Source organism: Saccostrea cucullata, unplaced genomic scaffold (genome assembly GCF_032062105.1).
Source record: "Saccostrea cucullata isolate Sc308-1 unplaced genomic scaffold, CSIRO_AGI_Scuc_v1 ctg14601, whole genome shotgun sequence".
NCBI classification, from domain to species: domain Eukaryota; kingdom Metazoa; phylum Mollusca; class Bivalvia; order Ostreida; family Ostreidae; genus Saccostrea; species Saccostrea cuccullata.
This window is the reverse complement of record NW_026919245.1, coordinates 1,948-15,168: the sequence shown is the minus strand read 5'-3', so window position 1 is coordinate 15,168 and position 13,221 is coordinate 1,948. Positions and strand designations below refer to the sequence as shown.

General features: G+C 34.0%; 1 protein-coding gene across 1 annotated transcript; it reads left to right on the top strand.

Moving 5' to 3' along the window:
* The first annotated feature begins 511 nt into the window (after positions 1 to 511).
* LOC134283089 (paraplegin-like) lies at positions 512 to 11,718 on the top strand. Its single transcript, XM_062765527.1, has 18 exons — positions 512 to 682; positions 888 to 984; positions 2,072 to 2,233; positions 2,677 to 2,819; positions 3,057 to 3,125; positions 3,399 to 3,526; positions 4,138 to 4,267; positions 4,653 to 4,832; positions 5,153 to 5,297; positions 5,533 to 5,644; positions 6,647 to 6,770; positions 7,496 to 7,658; positions 7,982 to 8,208; positions 8,692 to 8,775; positions 9,032 to 9,104; positions 10,640 to 10,800; positions 11,187 to 11,264; positions 11,466 to 11,718. Exons 1-18 carry the CDS (start codon positions 524 to 526, stop codon positions 11,610 to 11,612), a joined length of 2,382 nt encoding a protein of 793 aa, XP_062621511.1. The 5' UTR covers positions 512 to 523; the 3' UTR covers positions 11,613 to 11,718.
* Positions 11,719 to 13,221: the final 1,503 nt, after the last annotated feature.

The window sequence follows — 13,221 nt, the reverse complement described above, 5'->3', positions numbered from 1 at the left end:
GGGCTCTGGAGAGTGGTTTGACATGATGTTGTCTTGACAAAACAAGACACAATATCAAAAGATTTGAGGTAGTTACTATATTTTCACTCGTTCATTCTCACAAATTAGTCATGGGGGATATCAAATCAAATTACAGAACTTATTAGCATTACACAAAAGTTTTTCATACTATTTAGATAACATTTTGCAAGACTTATAACAGATAAGTATAATCTAACATATTTTTACTCTGCTTGCAATACAAGCAGCAGCATGTCTGTATGTCATTCCAGACAGCTCGGATTTCTCTTTTTTATACCTGATTTAGTTGAGAGTGGATTATTTGCTTAAGCTCTGTGATTTTCTCGGGTGGAAGAGACATTTTGTCCTATAAAACTCCGTATGACAAGGAACAATTCAACAAGTTCTGCATCAGTGCATGTGTTTCACTTTGCATTCGTTTGTTTTTCACCGCTTCACGCCTGCGCAAAATTAAGTCGATCCCGATCCAAAACAACTCTATTTGTCGGGATCGGAATTCGGAATGGGAAAGAAAATCTTCGCACTCGATGCGAAGATGAGAAATCCTATATTGTCATGTTTCAGAAGAGAAATATACAGAAAAAACTTAAGGTTCTTTCAGACAGCATGCTCCAGTTCTACTGCACCTTCAGTAGTTTCGTTTTCTGAGGTGAAATGCAAAGTAAGGATAATGTTTATGCATTTTCGAATTTCCTCTGCACTGTAAATGTTGCGTAAGGTTTAAATAATAGGTTAAATAAAGAAAAATATATGGCTTTGACCACCTTTTGTCATTTTTTTTAATGTTTTATAAGAAATTGTAAATATAAATAAAACTGATTTCTTAATCTCATTTTTACAAAAATCATTTTTTCACTACATTGCAGAGATGTGCAGAAAGACAGATATGCCACTCTTGGTCAAAGATGATGACAGCGAGGACATACCTACAAAGAAAAGATTTGCATACTATTCAGTATAGTGGTAATGCATTTATATAATTTTTCTTGTGTATCTCATGTTATGAATTTTAGTACGATATGCCACCATATGTGACCGTTTGGATGAGCGCAGATTCACTTAGCTAAGTTACACTTATCCAGTAATGTGATTCAATTTGCTTTAAGTTTTCCACTTAATCGTTCTGAAATTTGCACATTAACTTCAGTTTTGAGGTCTTTCAGAAACAGGAAAACGCAAACTTTAGATTCGGTTTTCACAAGAACCACATTTAATTTTCTTTTGATATTTGCAATTAAAACATATCACCTCTCCACTTTAAAGAATTATGGTCACCGTGGCTTTTTTCATTCACAGCAAGGCCCAAATCGAGAACAGAACATTTTGGAAAACATGCAAGTAAAAATGCGGAAAGTGATAAGTCAAATTTGTTCTCAAAAAAAAAACACTGTAGACCAATCACATCCCACATTAAATCTATAATGCAATGTTGAGCAAATGTAGTGGGCTACTAATAATGAACTTCATCAACCTGCATGAAAGGATATCAGATTTGCAAAACACAATTTATATGATTGTCAAATGCCCCTGATGATATTTTTTATTAAAGAGTAATCAGGCTAGAAAGGTAGATCAATTCACTCAGACACAAACATATTTAAAATGTTTAGAGGTTAATACAGTACTGACCTGACACAACCTAACAGAAAGCGAACCTGTAGTGCACCCCCTGGTATGCTCTCTGGGTCCGCTTCGAGTTTGCTTGGGGTACGTTAGGGCTGACCAGGAGTGCACCCGTAGCAGACCCAAAGCAGCGAACCTAGCTCGCGAACACCGAAAGTGAACACCAAGCAATACCAGAAAGCAAACACACGTTGAGCTGACCCAGAGTGAACCCTAAGTGCACTCAAGGCACATATAGAGCTGACTCAAAATTTCTGAAAGCGGACCCTAAGTGAACCCTGAGCAAACCCAGGAGTGAATCGGGCTGCACTCTGGTGTCAGTTTGTGTCCGTTCGGTACCGTGCAATGTACATGTTTTCTTTAAAAAAAATCTTAAGTTTTTTTTATTGGCACATTTCATTCAGGTATCATGATGTTTTTGTTTCAGCTAAGAGAAACTTTAGTACCACTTGTATAAAGTTGGATAAAGAAAATGAGAAAAAAGATGAAGGAAAAGAAACCCAGCAGTCAGATGAAAGGGATCCCAAAAATGAAAAACAAGGAAAAGAGGATAAAAGTCAAGATGTTTACGAACTAGGATTTTTAGATGGTGAGAAATATTTAAAAAAATTTCGAATTCATTACTTTGACAAGTAGACCTTGCTGATAAGAATATGTAGAGTCAGGTACCTCTTTTCTCCTTGCATTTAGAATAAACTTGTCATTCTTACATGTATGTTCTTATGACTTAATTGCATTTCTGTTTCAATATCTTGTGGTCAAAGACCAGCTCTGCCTTATGTGGTGGCAAACATATGTCATCCATCTATCTAACGTTAGTTGTTTGTCATAATGTCTGTCTTTTTGTCTGAATATTTCAAAATGTTTATCCTCTGTTTAGATTTCAATTTAAGTAACCACTATAGTTGTGAAGTTGAAATTTAGCCTTATATAGATATTATACAGAAATCTTTTAACTTAAATTTTGGTTTTGTTTGTTAAGGTTTGTTCAATTGGTATACCATACTTGCACGGCTTTGTCCTTCTATATAGGTGCCTCCGACTCCTTACTTGCTTTGCTTATGGTTGGTCTCTGTGGGTATTGTCTTCTGGCAGTCGAAGATCCCCAGGACCAATATTCGTACAGCGGAGAAATTCCGTGGACAGAATTTCTGGACTTGATGAAACAAGGAAAAGTAAATCATTCTTTAAAGTTTTATCATTCGGATTGTATCGGAATTTTCCATTTTGTTTGTACCTAATTTTTTTTGTTTGATAAGCAAAATTTAAATACAGTTTTGCTGTGGAAAGGAAATTGATGTGGTATTCAGATTCATTTTCTTTGAGATTGTTTTCCATAGGAATATTGTTTAGTAGTATGTGATATTATTTCTCAGGTAATATCTCTTATGTAAATGTGAATCTTTTTTCAGGTTAGAAAAATAGTTAACCTTGACAGGGCAGTTCGTGTATATTTAAATGAAAGCTATTCTGGAGAACATGTAAGTTTTTCTTTTAGGAGATTTTATTCATAACCAATTGCTAATTACATGTACCTCCCACTTTGTGTAGGGTTTCTCCTATCACAGAGACTGTTGATTCAGTTTAAATCTTGTCTTCAAAATTGGAGGGATGTTACAAATTTTACTTGTGTTTTTTTTCTCTCTGTTTTGCTCTTCATTTCTCTGTAAGATATTTTAATAAGTTTCAATACAATTTCAATAGAATTGTGGAAATATTGTTCATAACAATTATAAAAAGTTTCTTTTTTTTAGGTCAATATTCCAAGTGGTTGCTGGGCAAAGTTACACACAGATATGCCATTTGCCAGTTTTGCATCTTATGTCAGAACTTTAGAAAAACAGAACAAGACTGCAAATCGGATCATCTTGAATGATGGCATGTAAGTTATTGGACATTTCTGCCAGAGGGTTTACACTTTATAAACCGCAAAGCAGTTTATAAAAAAGTGTATACTGCCCCAAGTTATGTTATATTGTATAAGGTAAATATTGTGTAACGTTGAAATAAGCTTTATTTCTTTTAATTTAATTTCAGTGTAGACAATGAAACAGTTTTTGCTCTAGAAAAAGGCTTCAGATTGAGCATATTTTAAAAGTAACGCCAAGCTGAGTAATACGTTTTTGACGTAACTCATTGTGACGTAGGCAACTTGTGTTATACGAAATGGATTAAATCTTTTACCCAATCAAATGACGTGTTACAACTAAAATTAAATTATATAGATATATTATATACATGAACATGAAGCAAAGTAATAATTTGAGGCTTACAGCGAAGTGATTTTTATTCCTCCTGACTTGAAAATATATTGTTAACTTTACAGATTTAACAATAACCTTATTAATGAAGAAAATTGTCAATTTGCAACACTTTTTTCTAACCATGTTTTTATACCATAAACAGTACTGCACTTCATCTAAAAAAATTGGTAATTTTTTGTATCTTTGTTGATTTTTGTGTCTGGAAAATGGCCCTTTCTTTTATTTTCAGAAGAACTACTTCTGTGATGTTCTTGGTACTTTTGGTGGCATATAGTGCTGTGATTATAAGAAGAATGACAATTTTATCACAGATGCAAAAAAATATGAGACAGCACATCAAACCAAATGCAAAACCAACAGTAAGTAAACCTTTTTAAATATAAATATATGTACAGTCAAATATTGTTATCTGGAACTCAATGGGACCAAGCAGTTTGTGATACAACACATAAACCAAGTGCAAAACCAACAGTTAATAGTGAACAGTTTTAAATATAAATTTAGTCAGACTTCATTACCTCAGACTCAATTGAACCAAGGAATAATTTCGAGATATCCAAGGATATGAGATGTTGAGGCTCAAATAAAGTAGTTGGGATTTCCAAATCACTTTGACGTATCCATGATATTCAAGATATCAGTGTTCAAGATACCAAAGTTCAACTGTATCGTGTGCTGAGTAAAAATACTGCACAATATATATATATTTCAACAAAAAATATTTTTTATTTTGATTTGTTTCAGGTAAATGCTGAACAGAAGATGGACAATAATAATTTTCTGAATTTCATGATGGCTGAGGAGGAGAATGTCCCTGTGGACGACAAGCCAAAGTTCAAGTTCAAGGACATTGCAGGCATGAAGGAAGCTAAAATAGAAGTAATGGAGTTTGTGGATTACTTGAAGAATCCACTCAGATATCAGGTAAAGTATTTACCTGCATTTGTACCAGTCACACATTTCTAAATTTTGTGAAAGCTGAATACAATTCTTAATTAAAAAGAATTTGCCTGCCATATTCTTTTATTCAATCATTATTTCTTAGGGGCCCTATATAAGCTGTTGACTTAATCACTCTTCAGTGTAATCAGTTGTCAACGGAGTAGATAGACGTTGCTTCATAGATATCGTTAAACACTTGGTAGCGACAAAAATTTCTGGGTCGTATTTAGCCTTAACTATGAATAATAGACAAATAAAACTGGTTCTAAGTTCAGTTAAATTCATGATACATTGTATTGCAGAGGTTGGGTGCTAAAATTCCACATGGAGCATTATTACTTGGTCCTCCTGGATGTGGAAAAACACTTTTGGCTAAAGCTGTAGCAGCTGAAGCTGATGTACCGTTCTTCTCAAAAGCTGGGTCAGAGTTTGTGGAAATCTATGGAGGTGGGTTTTCCTACTGTGAATAATTTTCAATGTCAGGTGCTCAGTTTAGATAAGTAAATGTACTTTTAGTATGTTTTCTATTAAAACACGTTGCAGTATATACTTATTTTGATTAAAATCAACTAGCAACTGATATTTCTTGTACCTTGATAAGCAACATGTAGGAGTAAAATAAAACTGATTATAAATGAAATATTGAAAATTTTTAGTTTGAAACTTTTATTTTTTTGTCCAGGCCAAGGAGCTTCAAGAATAAGAGAACTTTTCAGGAAGGCTCGAGCCAAAGCCCCCTGTATCATATTTATAGACGAACTGGATGCAGTTGGAAGAAGTCGCAGTGGCATGGGGTTGGTATCACGATAAAGGATTATGTTCCTAATTTTTGTAGTTAATACCAGTTAGGTGTCTATAGATCATTCTGCTCTGTAGAAATTTGGATGGATGACCAGTTACTCTGTGGTTGTTCAACCCAATTTTTTTTTTGAGATAAATGAATGACAGACCTAATGCTAAATACCAGTTTATGTTTTATAAAAGGTTAAATTTCGGAGGCTGAAACAACTAATTAATAATAAGGTTCATTCTTTTGATCAGAAGGGAAACTGTTTGTCTTTATCCAAGGTATTCAAGGATTAGCAAAAATTTATATACAGTGAACCTTCAGATATCCGGACCCCAGATATCCGGATGCTTCAGTATCCGGACGATTTTTCATCGGGATGGAATTTTTAAATGTTATATTGTTTTGTTTCACTGGTGATTCAGGTATCCGGACGCTTCACATATCCAGACAAATTGACTAGTAACCAAAGCGTCAGAATAAATGAGGCTCCACTGTAGATTTATGTTAACATTGCATTCACTGTGGTGTACATAAGTACTTTACGTGTACATAAATTGGCGTATTCAAAATTTAGCGCAATCGATGGATAAGGAGCTGTTGGTGTAATCAAGAATTAGCGTTACACATGTCTGTGCCATGTTTTGTATAAATAAATGATTCTTAAATTAGGGTATTGTTGTCCGTACCAAAGCTGCTAAAATATGAAGCTCGCTTTTTAAGTGTACATACAGTATTTTCACCCTATTAATGTAATGAATTTGCCCCAACACGATTTGCATTCTGGTTAAAGAAAGATATCATTAACTGTGTGTCTCTAGAACTTGCCCACTGATGACAAGGATGAAAAGGGTGAAAATTTCCAAGTATACTGTATTCATGTGCCAATGGTTTCTTTATCAATGAATATTGGATTTGGAAAGAGTTTTTATTCATTGAATGATTTCAAGGGATAAAGTGCATAAAATGAAATCAACTGTCTTCTAAATGATTTTGATTTACTTTTTAGAGCCATCAGCAACACAGAAGAAGAACAGACTTTGAATCAGCTCCTGGTGGAGATGGATGGAATCAACACTACTGAGGGGGTGATCATGTTAGGGGCCACCAACAGGGTGGACATATTGGACAAGGTACGATGTATTAACTGAAAGGATCAACATGTTAGGGAACTTCAACAGGGTAGATATTCTGGACAAAGTGCAATGTATTAACTGGAGGGGAGATCATGTTATGGGCCACCAATAGGGTAGACATTCTGGACAGACTGAATAGACTGGGAAGGGGAGGAATGGGGTAAAAACTTCATGTTAGAGGCCACCAACAGGGTAGATTCTGGACAAAGAACAATGTATTAAATGAAGGGGAAGCATCATGTTAGGGGGCCGACAACACGATAGACTATCTGGACAAGGTACAATGTCTTTACGAAGAGGGTCATCACATTAGGGCTAACTTAGGGGCCACTAACAGGGTAGACATTCTGGACAAAGTGTCATGTACACATTTGTAATTTTGCTTTGATTAAACTTTAATTAAGTTATGAAAACTGTCACCACAGATGATTTAATCAGTGGAGCCAAGAACCAAATAAGTCTGTAGAATACATGTGTTAGAAAAAAGGCATTTCACTTCAAGTGAACATTGAATTGTTCACAATTTGCAGGACACAGATTTCATATCTCTTCTGAATTGCTCTTATACTTTCTAATTTTAAACCATCTCTTCACTGTAAGCATGAATTCATTAGAAGCATGTTCATTATAAACATGTTTTACAGTTTTAATTCAGTTGTTTGAATTGCACAATATTATCTAAAATTCTAGATAATGAATGCCTTTTATATCGTTCCCTTCAGGCCTTGCTCCGTCCTGGAAGATTTGATAGACACATCCTTATAGATCTACCAACAGCAAAAGAAAGGGTGGAACTTTTTGAGATGTACTTGGCTAAGATTAAGACAGATTTCTCCATTTCGGAATATGCACCACGATTGGCCCAGCTTACACCTGGAATGTCAGGTAGAAAAAAAAACTGTTTAATCTTATGACTCATCATATCATTCTTTTATAAACGTATATTATTTGAACACTTTACTCATCTTTATTAACCTTGAACATATTAAAATGATATCAATCAACAGGCATCAATAAAACCTCAGTTGCTTAAAGTTCAAGAAAACAGGAGAATAAACATACATGTTTTCAAGTACATTGTATTTAAGGACGCACTTTTTACAGTTTACATGCATGTATTGCTTAACTTAATTTTGACAGCAAGAAAAGTGAAGAAACAACAAAGACATGAATATATGTACATAAAATACTTCAATCAAATATTTCAGGTGCGGACATTGCCAATGTATGTAATGAAGCAGCCATTTACGCTGGTACAAATAACGAGCACACCGTGAGTCGGAAAGACATGGATTACGCTCTACAGAAGATCATAGGAGGAACGGAGAAACGATCGTACGTTAGGGATGCCCACGAAAAGAAAATCAACGCCTACTACGAGGCAGGAAGAGCAGTGGTGTCATGGATGACAAAGACTTCTGATGCTATTCTTAAGGTTAGATGTTTTACTTTGGTGGTGTACTTCTGTGCCCAGGCATCTACTGTGTTTTTAAGGAAACATACAATATTCAAAAAAATAAACTACAATTTCCTTGCCGAGGCTATAAAATCATGACATTTCACTGTAAATATTGACTTTACTTTTTTCTTTTAAATCTCAAAACTGCTGAGAATGCACAGTTCATGTTTCTCATTTAAAGAAGCTCTTTTCTTTTAAATCTCAAAACTGCTGAGAATGCACAGTTCATGTTTCTCATTTAAAGAAGCTCCCAAAAATTCTAACAAATGTCCTCTAGCTATGCACCAGTATGAACTCATCATTTTTTTTTATTTTACAAATGTTTTTAATAACTCAATCAACCTGGAAATAAGTATTGTATACATTGAGCACTTCTACTGATTAAAAATATGGCTATTTTCTTAAAAGAATTTTTGAGATGTTTGTGAAACATTGTTGGATGTTGAATGATATTTTCAGATCTCGATAGTACCCAGAAGTAAATACAGACTAGGACATTATCAGTATTATAAGCCAGAGAGAGATCTCCAAACCAATGTGGAGGTAAGAGTAAATACATTACTGACTTCCTTCAGATAAACAAAAAAATCTGCACATACAAAAATAACTAAATACATATGGTACATGTCGTTTTTACTGGCATTTCCTAAAAATTTGTTGAAGAAGAGGTATACAGTACATGTATATCATGTGGCATTCTAAAAGTCACACATCGGTTCTTCAATTATTGGAACTCTTCATTTTTATGGGAGTAAGAAAATACATTATACTAAGTATATCTTCTCTCATCTCTGTCTAGCTATTTGAGAAGATGTGTGTACATCTAGCTGGGAGCACAGCAGAAGCTTTGATCTTCAACCACCATTCATCAGGTACAATATTTCAATTTTTAAAACAAACGAAATTAAATCATAGAGTCTAATTCTTATTATTGAATTGATAGAATTGACTGTGTACATGCACATTTTTATACGCCCGTCTTAAGACGGGACGTATTATGTTATAGGCTTCATGTCCGTCTGTCTGTCCGTCTGTCCGTCCGTCCGTCTGTTAGCTTTTCTCGTGTCCGGCTCATAACTTGAATACTATAAGGCCTAGAGTTATCAAACTTTGTCAGCTGATACATCTTGGGTAGAAGGTGTGTCGCGCACAAAAAGTAGGTCGCTCTGACCTATAATTAAAAAGTTATAGCCAAATATGGAAAAATCCTGTCCGGTCCATAACTAGAAAACTATTAGACTTAGAATCATCAAACTTGGCCACTTCATGCATCTTAGGTAGCGGGTGTGTCGCGACCTATTTCAAGGTCACTGTGACCTTTAATTTAAGTGAAATTTTAAAAAAAAATGTCTTGTTTTCTCTTCATTTACACACTCCAAAAAATGTAAAAGTATTGCACTATTCTTATTAGAAAAATGTTAAATCAAGAAAATACTTATTTTTTTAAGCATATACTTGACAGCAATCTATAACAAATGTAATGTATGTTAAAGAAATTCCACCACTCCCATGAGTTTAATTATCAAGCACTGGTCAAGAAGAATTTTGATAACAGAAAATTGCATGTCAAATTAGAGAAATTAATGAGTTTAGTGTGAGGGAGAGCATCGATGCTATCTATATCCCTTGAGTATTGGGTCAAATGGGTAATCCTGTTGGATTAAAAATAGCTCTTGTTGGCTAGCATAAGTTTTAAAATGAATTTGATGAGAAGTAAATAAAACTAATTTGATTTTGCATAATAAACTATTTTGATATTACATAATATTATGAACTTTAAAAAAATAATTTTATGGGGGTGGGGTGGAATCAGCATGTCCATATGAATTGCATATTAAAACCTGTCTGCCATTAAATCTAACAAAAAAATCATTGAGGTTTTATATGTTTTAAAAATGCTTTATGGTAGATAGTGCAGATCCAATAATCTCTTGGGAGTAATGAGTAGACAAGCATCCAGTTAAAGATTAATTAATGTGTTCAGTGTAGCAAGGCTATAGTTGTCTCAATCATTTCTTCAGAGCATTATCTTAATTAACTGACAGTGCATCCTTTGGGAATTAGACAGAAGAACTGTTGGTCAGTTTATATTTGATGGCCAGCCTTTTATTTTCAAAATTAATTAGGTATAGATTAAGTTGTTAAGACTAATTTGATATTGTTTAATATGATTGGCATTTGGCAAGGTCTAACACAACCAGTATAGAAATCTATGAATGATGCAGTATATGTTATAATTAATGCCTACACCACAGGAGATGGATAAACACATTTTTTAAGGAGTCGAAAAATCATGGAAATCTTAAAATCAAGGTTGACATGATTTTCTTGCACTTTTAATTGTTTAAGATAATTGTAATTTTTTGACGGGCGTATCATGCTGTGGCGTGGCACTTTATTGTTTTAGCTGCAGAAAAAGACCTGGATATTGTCAAAAGGCTGGCCTACTTACAAGTGCGAGAGTTTGGGATGAATGACAATGTGGGTCAGATCTCATTCCACTTTGAGGAGGGGGATGAAAATATGCCCAAACCTTACAGTAAATACATGGAGAACTTGATTGATAGGGTGAGGGAATATTGGAAATTAACACTGACAATTAATTGATGTTTTAACAAAGTTCAAAAATAAAAAAAAGGAACAATCATTGAAACAGTAAAAACTGTTTAATCTGACACCTTTGTAATCCGTTTCATTTTGAATTTTGACCTTTATTTTCATTCTCAGTTAGCCATTTTCCATCTTCTTCACACAATGTAATCTGACACCCTGTGTATTCTGACAAACAATCTGTCTCCCAGTGCATATCAGATTAAACAGGTTTTACTGTATTAGCATTCAGTGGAGGCCTTGTATGACTTGGTCAGTTACCACAATAACGTCAATAGAACAATCATTTGTCATATCCACAAAAACCACATTAGCTCTGATTTATTTTGTGTTATTTTTAACAGGAAGTAAGAGCACTGGTATCAAAGGCTAGTTTACAGTCAAAGAAAATCTTGGAAGAAAATATGAATAAAGTACACAAGGTAAATTTAGCAAAATTCACTTTGTGAAGACAGTGCACTAATTAGTGCTCTATCTCTCTCTTCCCTTAACTGTTGGTGCTAATTTGGTGTCTAGAACACAGCAACAGATTTGCTACAGTGTAAATCATATAATTACACATATGGTTATTGAGAAAAGTTGTCCACTTGAAAATATTACATAAGGATGAATTTTGTTTACAGATTGCTAAGGAACTGATGGAAAGGGAGACTTTGTCATATGAAGACATTGAGAAGCTAATTGGTCCACCTCCCCATGGAAACAAAATGCCAGAGGAATATATGAGTTTAAATTCATCCAGTGAAACGCCTACCCCTCAAACCATATAAACTTTTGATTTATTATCTTATGACTCTGTCTTTCAAGTGCGAGTAAGAGAGTGAACAAGAGTGCTTTGTATGTTATAAATAGCTGTTTTTAATGTTACCAGTCTGAATTAAAAAAATAAAAGTTTAAAAAAATGTTCTAAATAGTATTCATGTTTGAGGATGCACATGTAGATAAGACACTAACAATGAGGTATTCATTCAATACAATATTCATTCAACTTTCATCTCAATTAAAAACGTGTGACAGTATATGTGTAGGAAAGGATATGAGCTTTCCTCCTAGTTTGGCAAAATAAGAAACAGTGACTCTGTTATGGCTAATTTGTAAGTACATACTTGGAAAAGAATTAACATCTTGTAAATTTATTTCAGGAGTTCGTAGCATGCTAATGCTCTGGTTTTTGACTTATCATCTTTTCATTTCTGGAGACTGATTGCATGTTAGAATAATTATTGGGGGGAAAAAAACTTGTATGAACAAAAAGTATAGCAATACTAGAACAGGCTTCATTCAATTATTCAAGGTGGATATGTTCATCAGAAAGTTATTGAGAGACTTCTTCAAAAGACAACCTCTTCAAAAGGCCTCTTCCTGTCTGAATACTAGTAATAACTTATAAAAACACACACATTCTGTGTAAATGCGGATTTTATACATGTATGGCCGTTATTTTGTGGTTAAATCAGAATCCTTGGAAATGGCCGTTTGTATGGAAAGCTGTCAATAAAAAATTCAAATTGAAAAACTGATTAGTAAGGAAACACTATTTCGTATGCGTTTTCATTGGCTAAGTATATTTTACGTTTGTTATAATCTTTCTAGCATATTTTAAGTTGCCTAGAGCTCGGGAACAAATTAAAAAAAACAAAAAAAAAACAATTGAACTGAATTTAACTGTATACAATATTTAGCCTACGTAAAGTATAAGTAAATGTTGAATGAAGCATCCAACAAACTGTGGTCACAATTAATACGGTTTGGGCTTTATTGTGCCCTAAAAATTTAATGTTCTTGAAAAGGTATGAAATTGGCTTTAACAAAAGTTGAGTAGATGAATATGATAAATCATTAAAGAAAATGACATGAAGGAGGACCACTCTGGAAATATGACATCATTAATTTAGTACATTTCTAAGTTTAATGCAGAGACTCAGAATGACTCATTTCTGTGATTATTTTCCTTTAGAAAATAGTGTCTGCCACTCTGCCACCGTCGCCCACTTCAGTTTTTGGATATATTATGTAAACTGCTTTGAAAAATCACATATCTCAAAATCTTTCTGGACGACGGTGGCAGAGTATGTTTTCTGGAAGAAAATTACACTGAAAATTGATGTCTCCTGCAACTTTTTAAGAAAATACGAGAAAATGCACAAGTTAATGACGTCATAATTACCATTTAGGAGGTCATAAGAGCAAAACCATTTGTGTATTCCCCATTTTCAAAAGGTGAGTTATTTCCCCTGAAGGGAACTCTTTTACTGTGTTTAATACGCATGCGCTATAGATAAAGTCACTTCCGCGGACGTTCTTGATGTAAACATGTTCATAGTGTAATGCCTCTGTCATATGGAAAAATGTTATTGTGTTTGTGAATAAAAAGAAATC

What these genes read in the sequence shown, in the direction of transcription:
- LOC134283089 (XM_062765527.1), top strand. Translation starts at nt 524, where the DNA reads ATGGGAAAGAAAATCTTCGCACTCGATGCGAAGATGAGAAATCCTATA. An exon ending in GTTTGTGGAAATCTATGGAG is followed by an intron (nt 5,298 to 5,532) that starts GTGGGTTTTCCT and finishes TTTTTTGTCCAG; the next exon opens with GCCAAGGAGCTTCAAGAATA. An exon ending in AGAAGTCGCAGTGGCATGGG is followed by an intron (nt 5,645 to 6,646) that starts GTTGGTATCACG and finishes TTTACTTTTTAG; the next exon opens with AGCCATCAGCAACACAGAAG.